We start from the raw sequence: 22,313 nt of genomic DNA, 5'->3' as shown, positions 1-22,313 counted from the left end.
TGAAACATGTTTTTCTGCTGTCTTTGGTAATAGTTTCTGCATATGTTTCATTTGTTCCTTGATTATTCCTTAGTAAGGGAAGAATGATTATTTCATGTTGCTCATTAAACATCTTCACTAGGCAGTGTACCATTCTTCATAAACCTGGGTACCTGTAGTGAATGTCATGGAGCAGGTGTTGGTAGAAGGAGAGGGGAGGGGGATAAAAATCTGAAGGTCTCTGGTTCTGATGAAGGAATGGTCCCTATCAGGAAAGAGGCAGGCAAAGAATGAGGAGGATTCTTGGTCTATGGATGACCTCATTCACTGCTTCAGGGGACCACAAAGATTTCTACTGCTTTTCAGATGAACAGATTTAATAGCTCCAAGTTTACTGAATATTCACATTTATACTACCCCATTATACTGGAAAATATTTTTAAGCAATGTCTGAACAACTATTGTAGTACTAGACATGAGTCACATGCATAAAAATACTGAGTACCTGAAAAATTGAAGTGAAAAACAAAGGGAATTTGGAACCAAATATGTGTGTATTTATGTGTGAATTGTGTGTGTATGCATGTCCTTGTAGAAAGTAAAATGATTAAGAAGTATTATTCTCAGTACTGAATATTTGAGGAGTAATAATGATATCCACAAGACTCTGATAGTTTGTAGGAAGAGTTTTGGACAATATGTGCTTAGGTCCCTGAACAGGCCAAACTTTGAAGTATTTAAAGAAGCTTGGTGCTGAGGAAGTCCCAGTGAAGTTCCACACATGGTTAGCTTCTTGTTACCTTCTATATATATTAGAATTTTGTAATGTTGCTTGTCCAGAACTCAGGTAGTTAGATTAAAGTAGGTAGAGTTATACAAAACAGTGCTAATAAATGTATCTCCTATCTCCATGTTAACACATGAGGTTCTAGCATTTCCTTTGTCCTCAATACAGAAGACTACTGTCTACTATGTTTGAGGCACAGTATCTGGGTGAAGCTCAGCTGGTATGTCTTGGAAAACACAATATTTTCATGAAGAAAACTATGAACCTGGTTATTGACAAATCTGGATGCTTGCTTGTTTGTTCGTTCATATGAGAAATTTTAGAAGTGGCAATGCTGTGAATATTCCAGTATCAGATAAGCATAGTCTTTTAAATGAATATCGAATTTTTAGCAGTGTATTTGAAGCTGGGTTATTCATTCTCTTACAGGCAATGGATGGTATTGTATATAGAATATTGGAAATCATTTTAACTGTGGAATGTACGATTGGAGTTTTAGGAAATGGATTCATAACAGTAGTGAACTGTGTGGACTGGGTCAAGAGAAGAAAGATCTCTTCAGCTGATCAAATTCTCACTGCTTTGGCACTCTCCAGAATTGCCCAGCTCCTTTTCCCATTCATATATGCGTTGATCTATGCACTGCATCCAGATGTATTTATGTCTAGAAAAATGTTAAAAATAATAATTGTAACTGGGGCAATGGTCAACCATTTCAGCATCTGGCTTGCTGCAAGTCTCAGCATCTTTTATTTTCTCAAGATAGCCAATTTTTCTAACTCTCTTTTTCTTTACCTAAAGTGGAGAGTTAAAAAGGTGGTGTCAGTGACCCTGCTGATGTCTCTAAACTTCTTGATTTTGAATATTGTATTGATGAACACTCAAGATGATGTCTGGATTGCTGCATATAAAGGAAACCTGTCTTTCAGTTCCAGTTTGGATAAGTTTGCACAGTTTTCCGATACCTTTTCATTCATCAACGTTATGTTCATGGTGATACCCTTCACTCTGTCCCTGATGACTGCTCTCCTGCTAATCTTCTCTCTGTGGAGGCACCTGAAGAGGATGCACCACAGTGCCAAAGGGTCCAGGGACGCCAGCACCGTGGCCCACGTGAAAGCATTGCAATCGGTGATGACCTTTCTGCTACTGTATGCCATTTTTTTTCTGTCGCTTCTTGTTGAAATTTGTAACCCTGTGTTTCTTGATAAATATATTATTATTTTAATTGTCTGGTCTATTGGAGTGACTTTTCCTTCAGGCCACTCATTTATCCTGATTCTGGGAAATAATAAGCTGAAACGGCCTCTCTTTCGGTGTTGTGGTAGCTGAGGTGCATGTGCAAAGATGTGGACCCATTGGTCCCTGAAACTTTTTAGGGATTATCTCTTTTTTCTTTTTGAAAGTAATCTTCTTACTTTGACATAGATTAACATCTTTTTAAAATATTTTTTTTAGTAGTAGATGAATACACAGTATCTTTATTTATTTTTATGTGGTGATGATGATCAAACCTAGTGCCTCACACATGTAAGGCAGGTGTTTTACCACCAAGCTACAGACCCAGCCCCAGGGATTATCTTTTATAGTCTAAAAGAAAATCAAATCACAAGAAAGCCTTGTATTTATGTATTTTTATTTTCCAAATATTATTATTGTATGTAACTGTGCATTTTACAAAATATGTAGCAATAGTTAAATAAAAACAAACATAATACTTAAAAAAACAAGCATAATATAGACACAAGTATGTATATGACTATATTCATACTAAGAAGTATGTGAATATGGACCACTTAAATATGAATGCTCTTTTTTTTTTTTTGGTTGGAGGTACTGAGGATTGAACCCAGGGGTGCTTTACTACTGAGTTACATCCCAAGCTATTTTTAATTTTTAAATTTTGAGACAGGGTCTCACTAAGTTGCTTAGATCCTCCCTAATTTGCTGAGGCTAGCCTTGTTGATCTTACTATTGTCCTGTCTCAGCCTCCCAGGTCACTGGAATTATAAGCACGCATCGCCACACTCCAGTAAATACTCTTTTTGTAACATAATTTTTGCATCAATCTTTGTCCACTTGGAGATTTAAAAATGATCAATGGATAATATATGAGACATATGTGTTTATGTGTACATCTAAGACATAGTAAAAATAAAGTTGTATAATTATATACACATAAAAATAATTTCCTAATGTAGAATATGTGCCTAAAATTTCAGATAAGAAATGAAGAATAACATAATATATAGACTAGGAAGCCATTTATATTGACTCTGTACCCAATGACCCAAATTCAGTAATACCTCTGACATGGTTATACAAATTTCTTGAATATTTATTGTACATGTTGATTTTTTTTGTGTGTGTGTGTATGTGATGCCATGGATTGAAGCCAGGGCCTCATACATTTTAAGGCAGGCACTCTACCTCTGAGCCAGGTTTCTAGTACTGGGCTTGGAAATCAGTTGCACTAAATACAATGTTTCAAATATAAGATCCGATTTAGAAAAGTACTTGAAATTCCTCAGAATCATAAGACTACTTTATTTCAATTACCCTATCTATATTGTGAGTTTCAGAATCAAGAATTTTTGGAACATATGTAATATTATTAGGGATATATAATTTGCTTTTGGAATGTATTGTGATTTTCTGGGTAACTTACAGGTATTTATCACAATTCATTTAAATTGAATACCACACTGGGAAATTAGTGTTTTTCTTGTACTTTAGTTCATCACATACTTCTAATTTACTAGGGTAGAATATATCTAAGTTGTCATAGGACAGGACTTTAGAGTCAGCTATGAGTGGTCTACTCATAATTAACATGTACTTATATATATGTATTATTAGTGTTGATTGTATGGCAGAAAAAAAACAGATGCTTTGGTATCATATGTAGTTTGCATTATAAGCTTATTCTCTTGACTTTTGCAGATGAAAATTATACCATCTGTATAAAATTTATTTGTAATCATTATTTTACTTCTTCTAATTATTCATAAATTATTTTTGGTGGTTAGTTACATAAAGAAATGGCTGGAATATTCCAAAGGTTAGATGTATCTAAAATTGTATAAATTTAGTAAAATAGGTGAAGATTTTACAATAAATTAGGTTTAAGAGAGGAGATTGAGAGGGAAACATGTGCCTGTGTTCATTGCTATTATTATTATTATTATTATTTGGTATCAGGGATTGAACTCAGGGGGATTCAAACACTGAACCACATTCTCAGCCTTATTTTATTTAGAGACAGAGTCTCACTGAGTTGCTTAGTGCCTTGCTGTTGCTGAGACTGACTTTGAACTTGTGATCCTCCTGCCTCAGCCTCCCAAGACACTGGGATTACCACCACTCCCGGCTTCCTATTAAATTTTCAATAAGATAAAAGTCTATAAATTTTTAAACATGAAGGATTCTTTGTGATTTATTTTCTTGACAAATCCCTTTGAACTGCTGGTTTGAATTTGGTATGTAGATTTTCCTGTTCTTCTATATATTTCATTTAATTATTTATTCATTGAGCAAATATATGCAGCACAAATTTTCTATTTGTCTTTTTGAAATGTCTGACAAACTTTTTATTTGTAAAATAAAAAGCAGATATGTATAATAGGTAGCCACTAAAAAGAGAATATTATATATGTGTCAGGTAATCCATATATTTTATAACTTTTTAGTATTACACATATATGTGTAATACTATTTTTCATGTGAGGAGTTGTGGGTTCTGAATGATAAAAGAGTTATCTGGTGTTACCTGAGAATTCCAGCTGAGAGTTACAGTAATAACGTGGCATAGGGAGGATCTCCCCCATGTTCAGATTAAATGTCAATTGGAAAGAGGTTGCTTATAGCCACATCCAGAATACAGTGGAAAAAGACATAAAAGAATATATAATTTTGTTTTTTATATTTAATGTTGTTATTTTTCTATGACATTAAGAATTTGATCAACATGCACATGACAAAGTACAGGTATTTTTGTTTGTTGACTTGGAAAGCAGCTGCTTTACTAATGTAGCACATGTATCTTGTATTATAATCTTATTCTCTTAACTTTTGAAGGTGAAAATGATATTATCTGCATAAAAGTTATTTGTAATCATTATTTTACTTCTGCTAATTATTCATAAATTATTTTTGGTGGTTAGTTACATAAAGAAATGGCTGGAATATTCCAAAGGTTAAATAATTGTGGTGAAATTTAGCATCTTTGTTTGCAAATAGAGTTTCATGGTAAGTGTAACAGTAAGCATAGCATTGTGTTCAGTTTTAAGAGTTGTACAAGTTATCTGAAGAGAGAATCATTCTCTTCCTACCTTTTCTGATAATACCTGTGTTAAAAGTATCAATTGTAAAAAAAAATAAAAATAAATAAATAAAAAAGAAGTATTAATTGTATTTTATGTACGAGGATCAATATGTATTTCTCTCTTACCAATTCAAGTCATGTTAATAATGGCATATAAAACAGTGGTATGTCTTCTAGTGTGTGCATTCTATAGTCAGCGAAATGCCTCATATATATTCACTTGTATTTTGTAAGAATTTGCAATCCTCAGATGCAAAGAGAAATTCAGAAGGAATCTACAAAGTAATGATAGGCGAAATAATGAAATTGAACTACACGAGAAAGTCTTTAAAAAGTATGACAGAAGACAATTGATTCACATCATCGAAGTGCAAATAAATGTAACTACAACCCTAAATTCTTTTTTTAATATTTATTTTTTAGTTGTAGTTGGACACAATACCTTTATTTTATTTATGGGGTGCTGAGGATCGAACCCAGGGCCTTGCACGTGCTAGGGGAGCACTCTACTGCTGAACCACCACCCCAGCCCCCTAAATTCTTCACTAAAAGTACATCTATAAAGATTCAATTAGTTAATATAATTTCATACAAAAATACCTGGAGAAATTTCCAGTACCCATCCCCTAACTATAAATGCTTCCTATGGACCTACTTCAGAAAGACTGTGTAATGAACTGAACTGTTTGTCCTGAAAATCCAAATGTTGGATCTCTAACCCCCAACTTGACTATATTTGATGATAGGACAATCATGGATGTCATTGGGTTAAGGGAGGTCATATGCGGAGTCCCTAATTCAGTAGGACTGATGTTTTTATGAGAAGAGGAGAAACGCTGGGCATCAGAGAAGGCTGTGTGCACTCATGGAGGACAGGTTTCTGAGAAGGTGGCCTGTCGACCAGCAGTGAGAGTGGCCTTACCAGAATCCAGCACAGTTGGCCCCTTGATCTGAATTTCCAGCCTCCAGATCTGTGAGGAAATAAATCTCTGTTGTTTAAGCTACATGGTGTTTGATATTTTGTCATGGAAACCTGGGCATACTAATATATATATATATATATATATATATATATATATATATATATATATATATGGGAAGGGTACAGAGAACAATGCTCAGAAAATGAAATGCTAGGGCTGGGGATGTGGCTCAAGCGGTAGCGTGCTCGCCTGGCATGCATGGGGCGCTGGGTTCAATCCTCAGCACCACATATTAATATTATTATTAATTAGCTGTGAATGTTCTTGTCCCAGCCTCTAAACTTTAGATTTTTTGTTAGAAGAGTGAGAGATAAAATTTCATCTAATTAAATCACCAAGTTTTAACTCATTGATTTAACTTTGTAATACCACACTGTATTCTGTACTGACATACCAAACAAATAAAAGCTGGTAAAAAAATACTAATAGCAAATGAAAAAAATCATAAGATTAAAATGTGTTAATATTAAAAGATAGATGTTTAAATTAATAAAAGATAAGAATCATAAATAAGAAAATAATTAGGGTCATAATCAGTATAAAAATAAGTACCAACATAAGTCCAAAGATTTTTAAAAGTGGAGAAAATACTGAACTATGTACAATAAAAATTTTAAATATTTTCCAAGCTGATAAATCAAGCAGTTAATATTTTAAAAATGTGGATAATACAGCTAATAAGTCTAATTTAATAGATAAATGTAAAGTCTTTTACCAGCAGAAAATACACAATCATTTAAAAAAAAAAAACTGGTAACGTATGCAAACATAGATTATGTCCCCTTAATTTTCTTTTTTTTAAATAGCTTTTTTACAATTGATTTTAAAAAAACAAATGACAGCAGAATGCATTATAATTCTTATTACACATATACAGCACAATTTTTAAATATCTCTGGTTGTATATAAAGTATGTTGACACCAATTCGTGTTTTCATACATGTTCTTTGGATAATGATGTCCATCACATTCCACCATCCTTGCTACCCCCCTGCCTCCTCCTTTCCCCTCCCACCCCTCTGCCCTATCTAGAGTTCATTTATTCCTCCATGCTCCCCCTCCCTGCCTCACTATGAGTCAGTCTCCTTATATCAGAGAAAACATTCGGCATTTTTTTTTTTTTGGATTGGCTAACGTCACTTAGCATTATCTTCTCCAGTGTCATCCAATTACCAGCAAATGGCATGATTTTTTCTCTTTTATTGCTGAATAAAATTCCATTGTGTATATATGCCACATTTTTTTTATCCATTTATTCACTGAAGGGCATCTAGGTTGGTTCCACAGTTTAGCTATTGTGAATTGTGCTGCTATAAACATTGATGGGGCTGTGTCCCTGTAGTATGTTGTTTTTAAATCCTTTGCATATAGTCAGAGGAGAGAGATAGCTGGGTCAAATGGTGGTTCCATTCCCAGATTTCCAAGGAATCTCCATACTGCTTTCCAAATTGGCTGCACCAATTTGCAGTCCCACCAGCAATGTATGAGTGTACCATTTCCCCCACATCCTCTCCAAACTTATTGTTGTTTGTCTTCATAATAGCTGCCATTCTGACTGGAGTGAGATGGTATCTTAGAGTATTTTTATTTGCATTTCTCTGATTGCTAGAGATGATGAGCATTTTTTTATATATTTATTGATTGATTGTATATTCTCTTCTGAGAAGTGTCTGTTCAGGTCCTTGGCCCATTTGTTGATTGGGTTATTTGTTTTTTTTTTTTTTGTGCTTAGCTTTTTGAGTTCTTTATATACCCTAGAGATTAGTGCTCTATCTGATGTGTGAGGGGTAAAGATTTGCTCCCAGGATTGTAGGCTCTCTGTTCACCTCACAGATTGTTTCTTTTGCTGAGAAAAAACTTTTTAGTTTGAATCCGTCCCATTTGTTGATTCTTAGTTTTAATTCTTGCGCCATAGGAGTCTTATTAAGAAAGTTGGTGTCCCCTTTTAATTTTCAACTATTGCCTTCAGTAAACTAATGAACACAAATTGAAACACATGAGTCTTGCCAGGTTCTGAGACAGTGAAAGGGTTTCCTTCAGCATTTAAACATATTTGTATAACCAGTTATGTAAATCTAAACATAAAACCAGTCTTTAATAGGTTTGAGATGTCAATCACCATCTCTGTAAGAAACTGAACATGAAATCCAACCAGATTTTTAGAAAGGTAAAACAGTGATGCCATTTACTGATCTGTTATTCCTATGAAAACTGAAAAAAAAAAGATTATGTTCATTTATCTATAGGCCGATTTTACTTAAATCGGGACTGTCCAACAAAAATATTCTGCCAACCATTCATGATTTGAATTCTGATATGATGTCAATTTTTTATGGTGCACATAAAAAGTCAAAAGAAGACTCTCTTTTGTATACATAAAACAAAAGGCAGTGGCCATTATTTGTTAGTAGCTTCTGTTTGATGTAAGATATTAAGTCTGTCCTTTTTTTCTTTCTCAATACCAGCAAAGATCAGGGGTGGACTTTGTGGGATTCTCTAAATAATCCGTCAATGTCTCCTCTCCTTAGGGGATGGCTTTGTGTGCACTGGTGTCAGTGTAAGAGAATCCAACAGCCTGAACTGTCTTCTGCCCAAACAGCCCATGGAGATTTGACCCTGTCTTGTGTTTTTGCCTCTCCTTTCCACAGTGTGTCTTTAAGCATGCTTCAGAATAAAACTACCTTTCTCAATCTCACTCATTTTTAATTCTGCTGCATTTTCTGCACCTGATATTCACAACAGTCTTTTAGGGCTTGTGCAATAAAAGTTCCTGCTCTGAAGCCAGCCATCCAGCTGTCTCCAAACATGGACTTTTATTGAGCCCCAAATTCTTAATATATGTCATAGTGATTATTACACAGAACATATTTTCTTTCCACCATGATTCAGTAATACTTTAATGAAATGATGATAGTAATCATAACATTCTACATATTTGGAAGGAAAATTGTACTGTAATTCAATGAATTAAAAATAAAACAGCACAGTAGTATCAGTGTCAAATTTACAACTGTATAGTAATGTTAGCACTTCCTAAATTGAACTTTGGAAATTTCAACAAAATTTGAAAATTCACATCCAGGATAGCATTTTGTATGAAAAGAATGTTGAAAAGATGAACGGGTAGACTATTTAACTCAAGAAGATAGAAATGGGGCTAGGGCTGGGGCTATAGCTCAGTGGCAGAGCACTTGCCTAGCATGTGTGAGGCACTGGGTTTGATCTTCAGCACCACATAAAAAAATAAATAAAATAAATGCATACTGTTCATTTACAACCATATGTATATACATGTATATATATATACATGTATATATATAAAGAAGATAGAAATGAATGATTAAATAATCTCAGAAAAAGTACAAGGAGCCAGGTGTGAAGACATAGGCCTATAATTCCAGTGGCTCGGGAGGCTGAGGCAGGAGGATCGCCAGTTCAAAGCCAGCCTCAGCAATATAGTGAGGCCCTAAGCAATTTAGCAATTTAGTCTCAAAAAATAAAATGGGTTGGGTTGGAGATGTGGTTCAGTGGTTAAGCGCCCCTGGGTTCAATCCCTGGTACCAAAACCAACAACAACCAAAACAAAAAAACAAAACCACAAACAAGGAAAATAGGAATAAGTAAAATAATGTTTAAATAATTCTGAACAGAAAACCATCCTCGATGTTCCACCTGTATTATCAGGTTGAAGTCTGATAACAGTGATGACACTTTGGTACATGAAGAAACTGGATGATAAAAGAGGCTAAAAACCTTGCCAAGTTCCCATATTATATGATGGAATTAAAAATCAAAATATTATACAAGAAATCTGATTCCCAAGCATATGTTCATTACTACTATATAGACTGTTGTGTCATATTTTGAAAAATTGAAGAACAGTAAAACACCATGTCCTTGAAATGCCTCTTTTAGTTCCCAAGAACCTAGCCAACCTAAGGGAACAGTGAGGGTTGGCCCAGGCTCTAAAGCCTACATCAGTTTTATTTTGAAGGACATTGTCTTTCTCTCAAGCAGCTGGGAAGTAATTAGTGTTATGTGTGGAAAGTTGCTTTTTTGCATGTATTACAGGACAATGGCTCCTTGCAATGCTGATTATGCAAGGAGCAGAGCAAACTAAGTGAACTAGGGTGTCACTGTGTCTGCAGTCTGACTTATAAAACCCCTCTCCCTGTGTAACTGGTGTGGGACAAAGCACCACAGAGCAGGAAGTGCTCAGATAGCCAGCTGTCTCTGGACAAAGCATCCTGAGGAATGGAGATTTTATTTTCTGGCAAAACCCTGAAGGCACTGTGGTAAATGGAGGCCTATCAGTCCAGCCTGTCGCCATGGAATTTTCTGGTATAGCATCTGTTCAGCCCATAGCCACTGACCTTTCCCATAATATTTTTACATAAACCTTTGCCTCAGCCCCAGTTTTCTGGGTGTCTTCTTTGGTTTCTTGGCAACCTATCTTACTGTGCTAGCATAGTGAGCTGTGGTCAGTACCTCTGCATGTACAGTTAGTTATCCTTGGGTATCTATGAAGAAGTGGCCCAGGCCTCCTCAGGGACACCCAAATCTGGACACACTATTCCCTTATCTAAAATGGTATAAAATTGGATATAAATTACCATCCTTATGCTTTCTTATATTTTAAAATGCTTTCAAAATATGTATAATGTGTAATACAATAAAATACTATGTAAATAGTTTTAACATATTACTGTTTAGGAAATAAGGAAAAATTATGTACATGTTCAGTGTAAATGAAAATGTTTTTCCCATTGCTTTTCAATACCCAGTTGGCTGTATCCACTAATGTGGAGCCTGTGGAGACTGAGGTCTGACTGCAATAATGACAGAAGAAATTAATTACTTAGAAAACTCAAATTATTAAGTGTAGGTGTGGTACAAACCAAAGGATTCTTTCTAAAAACCAATAAATAGAAAAAGTAAATATAGAGAGTACTAGAAACACAATAAACTTACAGGAAAAGAATAAAAGTGTATGCATATGCTTATTCAGGAAAAATACAAAATTCAGAGAAATTGAACATTTTTTCTTTTTTGGATTGATAGTGTAGGCAACTTCTCTATATCTGACTCCTGAAGGATTCTCTCCTTTTCCTGGATATTATGAGTTAAACACTTTCCTCTTCCATAACCTTCTATCTTGAAATTCTGCCTCACTCAGATCCAAAGCCATGGAGCCAGCTAACCATGGACTGAGAACTTTGAAACCATGAACCAAAATAAAACTTTCCTCCTTTAAGTTGTTTTACTCAGGTATTTGATCACACTGACAAAAAGTGCACTAACGCATGATCCAGAAAGATACAATAGATAACTATCAAATAGAATAACTAAGTTTAGGAAAACTATCCTTTATGATATTAAGATATAACTATTCACCAGTAATACCTAATGATATTGCTCAAAACTGTATTCTTGAATAGTAGCAACAAAAGCTAACAAGTGGTTGGAAAGTGATCTCATGTGTTATAGTTCTTAAGTTATTTATTAAATTGTACTGAAAAACCTTTAAAAAATCCTAAATAAATATAGATGTGCACTGGGTTCTTGAGCAGAGGAAACAACTTTCTACTGTAGTTATTGTGTCCAATTCCTTGTATCCAGTACAATTTCAATGAAAATCATAGTGAATTTCAGGAATGTCTATAAAATTCCTGAATCTTTTCATTAAAGAAGGAAAACCCAAATGTAGTTGAGAGAGAGTCTTTGCAGGACTCTTAAGTGTGAGGACAAGCTTGATAAATATTATGCACTGAGAAGCTTGAGTGTGAAAGAAGGAGATTTACGTTTCAGTAAGTTCTCAGATACTAATTTTTCATTTTGGAAAATATAGGATAACAATTCATCTCTTAAATTTCCTTAGAACTATTTCAGAAACCCAAGAAAATGTGTTGGTGGTCCTGGTGAATATGTGTGTCTGTGTTCTTGGCTTGAGAACAATAAAGCTATGTACAAGTAAGTACTAGTTGTCAGTACCCAGTTTTAGGGAGAATTAGCTTTCCTGGAGTTTCCTTGAGGTTTTGAAAGGAAAAACTTAACACACCTATGGATCACTTCATTTAAATCTTCATATATGTTTTTTTAAAAGATAAATCTTCAGTAATAATAAATCATTCAGGTAATTTCCACACGACTAAATTTCATTTATTAATTTAAACACTTCTGGTAAATTCCATGTACTAGGTATAAAATTTTACTAGCTGTCCTCCAAATAATGTAGAGACAGACAAGAGGAAAAAACCTTGCAAAACCATGAAAGACAATATATCTTCATTTGCATGCTAGCAAATGAGAGCTCATCTTTTACTCAACACCTGCCATAAAAGAACCCAATCTAGGGTAAGGACATGCAGTATATGGATATGAAATATTTTGAGCTGTTTTTGGGATCATGATGTTTCCCATAAACCAGGGTTAAAATAATTCTTTAGCATACGATTATGATATTCTGCTTGACATTGGTCACAGAATGTAAAAGAAATAAAGAACATTCAGAAAAGTGGAACTGATGAAACTTCAGGTCAGGAGGCTATAAATAACAACTGGAAGAGTAGGCCTGTCCCACTCCCCAGACTTGGTAAGATTACTATGAATCATCATTTCAATCCAAGTAACGGCAGGATTTATTTTGGAATTTTTGCCCTTGTCTTCACACTACTGATAAACTGCAGTGACAGAGTCAAGAGGCAAAGTAGCTCCTCAGTTGATGGAATTCTCTCTCAAAGTTGTTTGCTTTGGAAAAGTTAATATAATGATATTAAACCGTGGTTATCCAGGTTATAGTGGACAAGTAAGAATTGTAGTTTTCATTGTCTTGTCAGTAGTCAACCATGTTGGTGCCTGGCTTGCTACTAACCTCAACATATTTTATTGGTTCTAGCTAGCCAATTTCTTCAATATTATTTTTCTTCACCTAAGGCAGAGAGATAAGAGTGTTATTCTAATGACACAGTTGGGGACTTTGGTCATTAATTTTCTCATCTTGCTGTGGTGGTAAACACAAGTAAGACCGTACAGGTGTAGGAATATGGAGATGTGACTTGGAAGACCACATTCAGCAACTTTGTAAGTCCTTCAAATATGACTGTATTCATTCTAGTGAACTTTAAACCCTTTATTAAATCCCTGATCTGCTTTTTCTCTGAATTTACTCCCTGTGTAAACATCTTGGGAAGATGCTTCTCTATAGCAAAGGATGCACAGATGCTGTAAATAAAGTCCACTTGTAGTTTTTGCAAAATGTCGTCCTCTTTCCCTTATTTGCCATGCATTTTTTTTCTGCAGCCATATCAGGGTGGAGTTCTAAGAGGCTTCTCAATGAACTGGTCTCCTTGCTTTACCAGGCTACTGGCATTGTTTATTCTTCAAGCAATTCATATGTTCTGATTCAGGAAGGAAAGAGCTGAAACAAGTCTTTCTGTGGGTTCTGTGGCAGGAGAAGTGCTGGTGAAAGAATGGAAACCTTCAAGTGCATAGATCAATAGCAGGGCCATGGTGTGACTTCTAGTAGAAATCAAACTGTAGGAGTATAGGTCGGTCTTCTTTCTGTCGCTATGACAAAAAACCTGACAACCATCTGAAAGGAGGAAAAATTTATTTTGGATCATGGTTTCCAAGGCTTCCATCCATGGTCATCTTGCTCCATTGCTTTTAGGTCTTTGATGAGGCAGAAACATCATTGCAGAAGGAAACATCATTGTGTTGAAGGAAAACCTCATCTTATAAATAGAAGAGTATATGATTGTGTATATTTGTGCATATAGATGAAAAATAGAAATGATTCATAATAAAATACCCTTAATTTTTTGTAAGTAAAAGTGATGCCAAATATAGTAGGAAATTTTTTAGAATTAAGAGTCCATGGGTTTCACATAATACTGTTATCCTCTGATTGAATAACTTATGATTTATATTTATACATTTTGTAGAATTGCCAGCTTTTCTTGGGAAATCATTATTTTACATTGCAATTTGTATACACATATGTAACACAGGGTATTTGGCCTCATTTTTCAAACCCCAGTACTTTGGATGGCAAGAACATTCAATTTGAAGTTAACATTTTGAGCTTTTTGTTTTGAGATAGTTATTCCATTTTGAATTCTTATTTCATGTTTAATAGAGAGTATGCAGCATAATTCTTATAAAAACAGGCACCCAAAAAACAAAGAGCGACAAATATATTTTGAATTAATTTAATATGTACACACACACATAGACCATGTGCAGTACTGAAGAATATTTGATTTAGTACAAATATATGAAAAACTATTAAAAGAATCATTTCTATAATAGAAATGAAGAATGAAGGACAATTATTGTGACCTGATTTTAATGCTCTTACAGAATTCCATGTACAGTAGGTAAGGCATTTTTTACAGTTGTTAAATTATGGAAGACCTTTTTTGTATTTGAAATTTGATTCTGTTTCTTTCCTACACCACCCAGGAACCTCTGAATTGCCAATCATCTCCATCTTCCATTTCTTTCTTTTCTTTTTTTTTTTTTTGGTATTAAGAACTGAACCCAGGGCCATTTTACCACTGACCTACATCATCCCCAATCCCCCCCCCCTTTTTTAAAAAATTTTGAGACAGTGCCTTCTAAATTGCTTAGGGCATCACTAAATTCCTGAGGTTGGCCTTGAATTTGTTACCTTCCTGCCTCACAAACCTGAGCTGCTGAGATTATAGGTGTGCACCACCATGTCTTGCTCCATCTTCCTTTTTTTTTTTTTTAAATTTTGGTTCCCAGGACTGAAATCAGGGGTACTCGACTACTGAGCCACATCTCCAGCCTTATTTTGTATTTTATTTAGAGACAGGGTCTCACTGAGTTGCTTAATGCCTCGCTTTTGCTGAGGCTGGCTTTGAACTCTGATTCTTCTGCCTCAGCCTCCCAAGCCACTATGATTACAGGCATGCACTACTGCACCTGGCTCTATCTTCTATTCTTAAGACTCCTTCTAAATTTAATATGAAAATGATCTTTCTTATTATGACAAAATGCTCAGTATATAAAATTATTACGTATAATTCAATGAACTTTTCTGCAAACATAAAAATAGAAACTATGAAATTCATGTAATAATTACAAGGAAGATCCTATTTTTAATAATGTCGTGTAAAACGTGTAAATGAGAGAAAGTGTGTTGAGTATTCATTAATGGCAAATTCTATTACAAGAAGGAAATGTATAACCTATTCAACAATTGAGTTCTATCTGACTTTATTTATTTGGGCTGTCACGAAATTTTAACATTATTCAATAACATTATTATTGAAATTTCAGATAAATCATGTCCCAATCTGCTTCATCTGTTGACTTCATCATTCTTCTCCCTAATGCAGTATAAACATCAAGAGAGCAGAGACAACGTCTATGTTGTTGACTTTTGATATCCAGGACCTGAGAGCCAGTGCATGGATAAGGTGGCCAAAAAATACATTTTACAGAAGAAATTAGTGAATGAATGAACTAGATTAGAAATGATAAGTCAATAAAATTAAAACCCATCATAAAATCTGCACACTGCATGGGGTTTTGTTCCTGGTTTCATGTTATAGTTATTTCAGTAAGTTTCAAGCTGTTGAAATTGTGGCTATCCCATGATTCTAGGGAAGCCATCAGTAAAATTGAGTCTTTATGTAGCTATGTTAGGAATGTGGAGATGAGTTGGAACATCAAAGTTCAATGACAGTTTTCACAGTACAATAGTTTAAAAAATACAGAAGGTTTGGATAAATTTATATAAATTTTCTATTGTGAGTGATGTGTTATTTTTTTGATATTTTCTCAGTGACTATTTTTTACACAAAGTGGCATTTGATTAAAAAAATATGGTTAGTAACCAGCTTCTGCCTAAAAATTATTTGAAATATTTTTTTCAATATCTTATCTAAATAAATGTTTTTTTTTAATTATTTCTATGTTGTAAACTCACAGAGAGGGAACAAATAGAAAATGTACAACTCAATGAATATCCTAGCTGAGACTTCAAAAACCTGAGCAGATATCTGGGATTAATGTGATGATACTTGTTTAAGAAGGCAAGTCCCAGGCAGAAATGCAGAGGACATATGGAAACTGAGCCATGAGAATGGGTGGAACACTGTGATGTGGTGTGTGACTCTCTGCTGGTGGCCTCCTCACCAGGAGCTGAGAGGCAGCAAGGTGGTCAGCACAGGTGAGCACTTGGTCCCACGAATTTTTCTAGGAGGTCCAAGAGGGAACCAGATCTATCATCAATCCATCACTGACAGAAGGATCAGAAATTTATGTTCTCTCAGAAATTTATGTTCAGCTTTCTTCTCTCTTCTATTTCTCATTGGTCAATGTTTACCCCAAGCCAACATCTCTACTTTTATGTGTTACATTATTCATTCTCATTTGTAAAATAAGACCTGATGCTGAGACTGTTGTGACTACTCTCAAGTTCATAAAAGAAGGATAATTCAGATCACACAAAGTGTTGACTAAGACAATAGGATATCATCAGGGAATCTCAGGAACCAGCCAATTTTGTGTTCGAACAGTCCATCCCTTGTACCATTCATTTGAATTTGTGCCTGCAATAGTGACTTGCCTTATAAATGTATGACTTGTGCATTCACAGAAGGTGTGGTGCTGAGAATAGACCTATGCTTGGTTTAAATGTCTGCTCTTACCACTTGGTTCTCAGACACAAGGTGTTCCTCTTGAAGAGGGTATTGCCTTGTACTGAATCAGCAGGACCTTGGCTTTACCCCTTTGCCTGTGAGTCTTGTCAGAGACTTGTGCAGTGTCTTTCCTACATTCATGTCCTTACCATATTAATGTTAGATCTGGTTCCCTCTTGGACTCCACTGGAAAAGACCTCTCTCAAATTTGAATTTGCTGACTCATCTGGAACAATGGGAAGAGCAACTTGGACAATAGCCTGTACCAGCTGCAGAGCCCTCTCTTGCTCTGGGTCCATTTGAAACCAGCAGCTTTTAGGGAAACTCCATCCATGTCAGTACAATGTTCATGAATGCAATGCATAGTGCCACCTTTTTATTAATAGGAAATAAAAATATGACAACATCATATTCACCTTAGGAAATGTATTGGAACATATAAATTGAACCATTGACTCCTAAAAATGACATTGATTTTTTTTTTTAAATTTTTTTTTAAAAATTTTTTATTGTGGGTTGTTCAAAACATTACAAATTTCTTGACATATCATATTCCACACTTTGATTCAAGTGGGTTATGAACTCCCACCTTCACCCCATACACAGATTGCAGAATCACATCAGTTACACATCCATTGATTTACAAATTGCCATACTAGTGTCTGTTGTGCTTCGCTGCCTTTCCCATCCTCCCCCCTCCCCCCTCCCCAAATGACATTGATTTTTGAAGTCTCTAAATCTTATCAGGTTTATGTACCTTCTTCCAGTATTTCATTTGTGTTTTTAAAGTTATGGTACTTTATAATAATTAAGAAACTTGCCATTACCTGATTATGGATATCAATTAATATAGTGTTAATGATATGAACCATTTGACAAACAAATGTTTTGCAAGATATCAAAGAAACAGAATTGAAAAAGTGACATAGCGCTAACATAAAACAGTGAAGGTATACTATTGTATTTAAGAAATAAAATTAAATTATTTTGACCTTTTCTCTTCATGGCTATAGATTAAAAATACATTCACCAAATCAATAGCCACATACAAAGGGCCAGAGGATGTGTCCTACTCACTGATGATACCACTTCTTGGAAAGAGCAACCAGTGAAATGTAAATTTATGGTAATCTGCACTCACATTCTGTATCCCAGCTGTTTTTGGCAAAGTCCAGATACTTAAATTCAACAAGGATATGAAAAGAAACATGATCCCCTGCAACATTAAGGTTTCTGTGCTGGCAGTAATCTATCCCATTCCTTCAAAAGTGTGATTTTTAATTTTTATTCATTGTCTTTCAGGAAGGGAGAGTTTCAGAGTGCCCCTTGGTCCGGCTCACAATCATGTCCCTTACTGTACAGATCAGGAAGCAATGTGAGAGTTTTGCCAATGGCCAAATCTGTTCATGTTAACTACACATTTAGAAACACATAGGGATGGACTTCTGTTGCGTGTGACATTTAGGAGCTCCTACTCCATGCAGTGTACACAAGGTCTCTTTGGTTCCACAGATACTGGAGTTATGCTAACCTCACTGATCAGTTTATATAATCTTTTACCAGACTTCAGTTAAGCAGCTCCATAGAGGTGAATAAAACTGAGTGTTTCACTCTATGTATGTATGTATGTATGTATCTATCTATCTATCTACTTACTTACCTATCCATCCATACGTACATCTAATATATCATCATCCATCCATGCATCATCTATCTCACATAAGAAAACATACTCTTTTCTCTTCAAATATGAAAGATATATTTAGAAGTAACACTACCAAAAATTGAATAAGGAGAGGGGAGCTCTAATAATATTTTGCCTGAAATTTTACTAATTAGAGTGACGATGACCAAAAACTTGATATAGTTTTACTTAAGATAACAATATGCTTATCACTTGGTTTATGAACATATACTGTTATTATGGATATAGTGACCTAGCAGAGAGCTACATAGAATTATGTTCCATGAGTCCATTTCATTTTGTTTGCATTTGATACTGTAATCACAATGAAAATGTTAAAAAGAAATTCCTCAACCTTGTCTAAATACAACATTGCCTAAATATAACATTAACTATGAAATGAATAAAGAAACTGTTTCTCCCTGAGGAACTAAGGTGTTATTTTTCTTTCTGGACTATTGTTCAGGTGGAAACCTAAATTGTTCCCCATCCAGGGGAAAGGTGCACAGGTGAAGCTTCAGGGAGAGCTGCTCAGAGGTGAGTGTGGCCTTCGTGGGACCCAAGTTCTGGCTTTTTTCAAAAAGCCCAAGAAGTTGCAGTCCCAGTTCCCCCTCCACATAGCCCTATCCCTAGGTTGTCTTTCTTGAGCTCATCTTTGATGTGTGGAGTAAAGCCAAAGGACCTTCCAGCTGCATACTAATGGTATGCCTTTCTTCTGTTCTGAGGAGTATTCATTGTATTTTCCCCAGGCAGGTCTACATTTATTCAGTATTTCTCTTCCCTAATTGTTGGGCATCTGTGAGAAATTTCAAGATATATTGTATTCATTTGCTTGGTTCAGTATGGCTTTAGGATGGAGGGTGTGTCACATGTTCACCATGCAATATCCCGTGTCTTTCCTTGCCATGCCTAAAGTTTAGGATATATGTTTTTTCTGTTGCTTCTGGTAGCTGTTGCTGTATTCCTCTTATTTGTTCCCTACTTACTTCTTAGGTATTGAGGAGAAACAATGTCACCAGGCTGCTTAGTTCCCATCTTGCCCAGGCTGCCTTTACCTGGGTGCCTTTACCTTTACCTTTATTTGCCTTTACCTTTATCTTTCATTACCTGGGTGCCTGTAGTGAGGGTCATGGAGCAGATGTTGGTGGGAGGTGAGAGCAGGTGGATAAAATGTGAAAGTCTCTGGTGCTGATGGAAGAATGGTCCCTACTGGGCAAGGAGCAGGTGGAGAATGAGGAGGATTCTTGTGTGGATGAACTCTTTTGCTGCAGTAACTGCTTCAGGAGACCACAGAGAGATTTCCACCACTTTTTATATGCACAGAAAAATAAAGTTTACTGAATATTTACACTAAATATATTATTTAGTATTGTATATATTTAGTGTGTATGTATGTATGTATATATGTGTATATATATATATATATATATATATATATATATATATATATATAGTGATAGTTAGTTATTCTGTCATTCTTTTAAAAATGTTTCCAGATATATATGACAGAATAACTATCACTTTACTCAGTATGAGGTAGATATATATTGAATGCAAATCTAAAAATCCTCAATTATTAGAGTGAAAATAGAAGGAGATTTGGATTAGAGTAAATGTGTTTTTATGGTTTGGTTGTGTAGGTTGTCTACCCATGTATTTATAAAAACTAAAATGACAAATATTATTTCAGTCCTCAAATAATGAGCTCCATGCTGACACTTTGTGGGAAGAGCTCTGGAAAACATATGTATAGGTTCCCATATATACTTAACTTTTGTTTTAAATCCTCAATGCTTTGGAAGTTCCATTTACCAGCTCGGCTCCCCACCCCCCATTTTTTTGTGATGTTGAGGATCCAGCTCATATTTTTGGTACCTGCTATGTGTGTTATGTTAGGATTTTGTAATATTACTTACTCAGAATTCATGCTGCCATAAATGCCAGACTGAAATATGTAGATAGGGCAAAAAAAAAAAATCAAAGCAATGCAAATATTAGCACAAAAGAATTCAACATATCCATCATCAACTTCAAAAGACTCCAGACTACTATGTGTAAGGTACACAATATTTTGAGGAGCCCAGTAGAGCTGTCTGGAAAATACAAGATTTTCATGCACAAAACTTAATTCAGTCATGAGAAAATCTGGAGGTTTCTTGGTTAGTCATTGTATACACAAGTTTTTGAAGGGAGAATATTTCTGAATTTTCAATAATCCAACATCCATTGCATTTTAAATGAATGTATAACTTAGTCTTCAGCAGTGATATTAAACCTTGGGACATTCTTTTAGGATGGTGGGTGATGTCATATACAACATATTTACAATTATTTTAAGTGTGGAATTAATAACTGGGAGTTTAGGAAATGGATTCATAGCACTGGTGAACTGTGTGGATGGGTCAAGAGAAAATCTCTTCAGTTGAATGAATCCTCAGAGCTCTGGAAATCTCCAGAATTGGTGTGCTCTCATCAATACCAATCAATATCCTTGTACCTGTGCTTTGTCTAGATTCGTTGCTGACTGCAAAAATGATGAAAATGACTGTTTTGATCTGGACAGCGATTGTTGGATTGTTGAAACCTTTCAACCTCTGTCTGTCAACAAGCCTTGGCATCTTTTATTTTCTTAAGATAGCTAGTTTTTCTTAGTCTATTTTTCTCTAATTAAGGTGGAGAGTTAAAAAAGTGGTTTCAGTGATGCTGCTGGTGTCTCTGATGTTCTTGTCTTTAAAAATTATACTTACAAACACACATATCGATGGCTGGGATAAAAACATGAAAGAAACCTATCTCACAGTTCCATTTTCAGAAACTCTGTACAAACTACCAAACTTCTTTTTCTCATCAACTCTATGTTCATGTTCATCTCCTTTACTGTGTCCTTGCTGGTTTTTCTCCTGCTAATCATGTCCCTGTGGAAACATCTGAAGAGATGCAGCACAATGTCAGAGGGTTCAGAGATGCCTGCCCATGGCCCACCTGAAAGCCTTACAAACTGTGATCACCTTTCTCCTGCTACATACCATGTTATTCTCATGTCATAGAAATTTCTAGCTCTGAATTAATGGGGAGTAATCTTATCTTTATTTTTTAAGGAGAGAGAGAAAAAATTTTTAAAATATTTATTTGTATGTAGTGCTGAGGATCAAACCCAGCGCCCCGCGCATGCCAGGCGACTGCCCTACCGCTTGAACCACATCCCCAGCCCAATCTTATCTTTTTTATTGGCCTGGTTACTGGAACAGCTTTTCCTTCAGGCCACTCATTTGTCCTTATTCTGCGAACCCATAAGCTGAAGTGGTCCTCTTGTTCAGTGCTGAGGTGGTTGAGGTGCAGGTCCGAGGATGTGAGGACCCTAATTAATTTCAGGGATCATCTAGAGTATTCTTGAAGGACAAAGTCTTGTGTGTTAGAAATTTGTACTCTCCCAATGTTCTTCTATTGAATGTAAATTTTTGAACTTTACAAATATATGTTTGGAATAAACACTAACCAAACATATTACAACCTTAGCAATCTATTTAAATGTATATATGTTAATATACTTTACACAGGAGAATATCAATACAGACTATATTATACAATATGATCAGTATGAGGACTTTGATTCCTTTAGGTATATATCCAAGGTAAGAAGTCTTTATAGTAATAAATACTATGAAGTTTTTGCTGATAATTAACCTTGTGGAGATTTTAAAATGAGAGACCTATAATTCAGAAGATGTATGTGTGTATGCAGGCATATGAGGCATAGTTATTAAAATAGCACTTCATGATATTATGCAAATAAAAGTAAGTTTTAATGTAGAAGCTGTGCTAAAAGTTTTATAATAGAAATGAAGCATAAAATGAGAATTTTGGGAATCAGATACTATAAAAG

At 35.1% G+C, this 22,313-nt stretch overlaps 1 protein-coding gene across 1 annotated transcript; it reads left to right on the top strand.

Annotated features, from left to right (window-relative positions):
• The first annotated feature begins 1,075 nt into the window (after window positions 1-1,075).
• On the top strand, window positions 1,076-21,824 carry LOC124087114 (taste receptor type 2 member 125-like). Its single transcript, XM_046435838.1, has 2 exons — window positions 1,076-1,955; window positions 21,679-21,824. Exons 1-2 carry the CDS (start codon window positions 1,076-1,078, stop codon window positions 21,822-21,824), a joined length of 1,026 nt encoding a protein of 341 aa, XP_046291794.1.
• The last annotated feature ends 489 nt before the right edge of the window (window positions 21,825-22,313 follow it).

The sequence above is a fragment of the Marmota monax genome, unplaced genomic scaffold, assembly GCF_021218885.2.
Source record: "Marmota monax isolate L192 unplaced genomic scaffold, Marmota_monax_Labrador192_F-V1.1 WCK01_AAM20220418_F8-fsc00012, whole genome shotgun sequence".
NCBI lineage: Eukaryota > Metazoa > Chordata > Mammalia > Rodentia > Sciuridae > Marmota > Marmota monax.
This window is presented reverse-complemented; position numbering and strand designations above follow the sequence as displayed.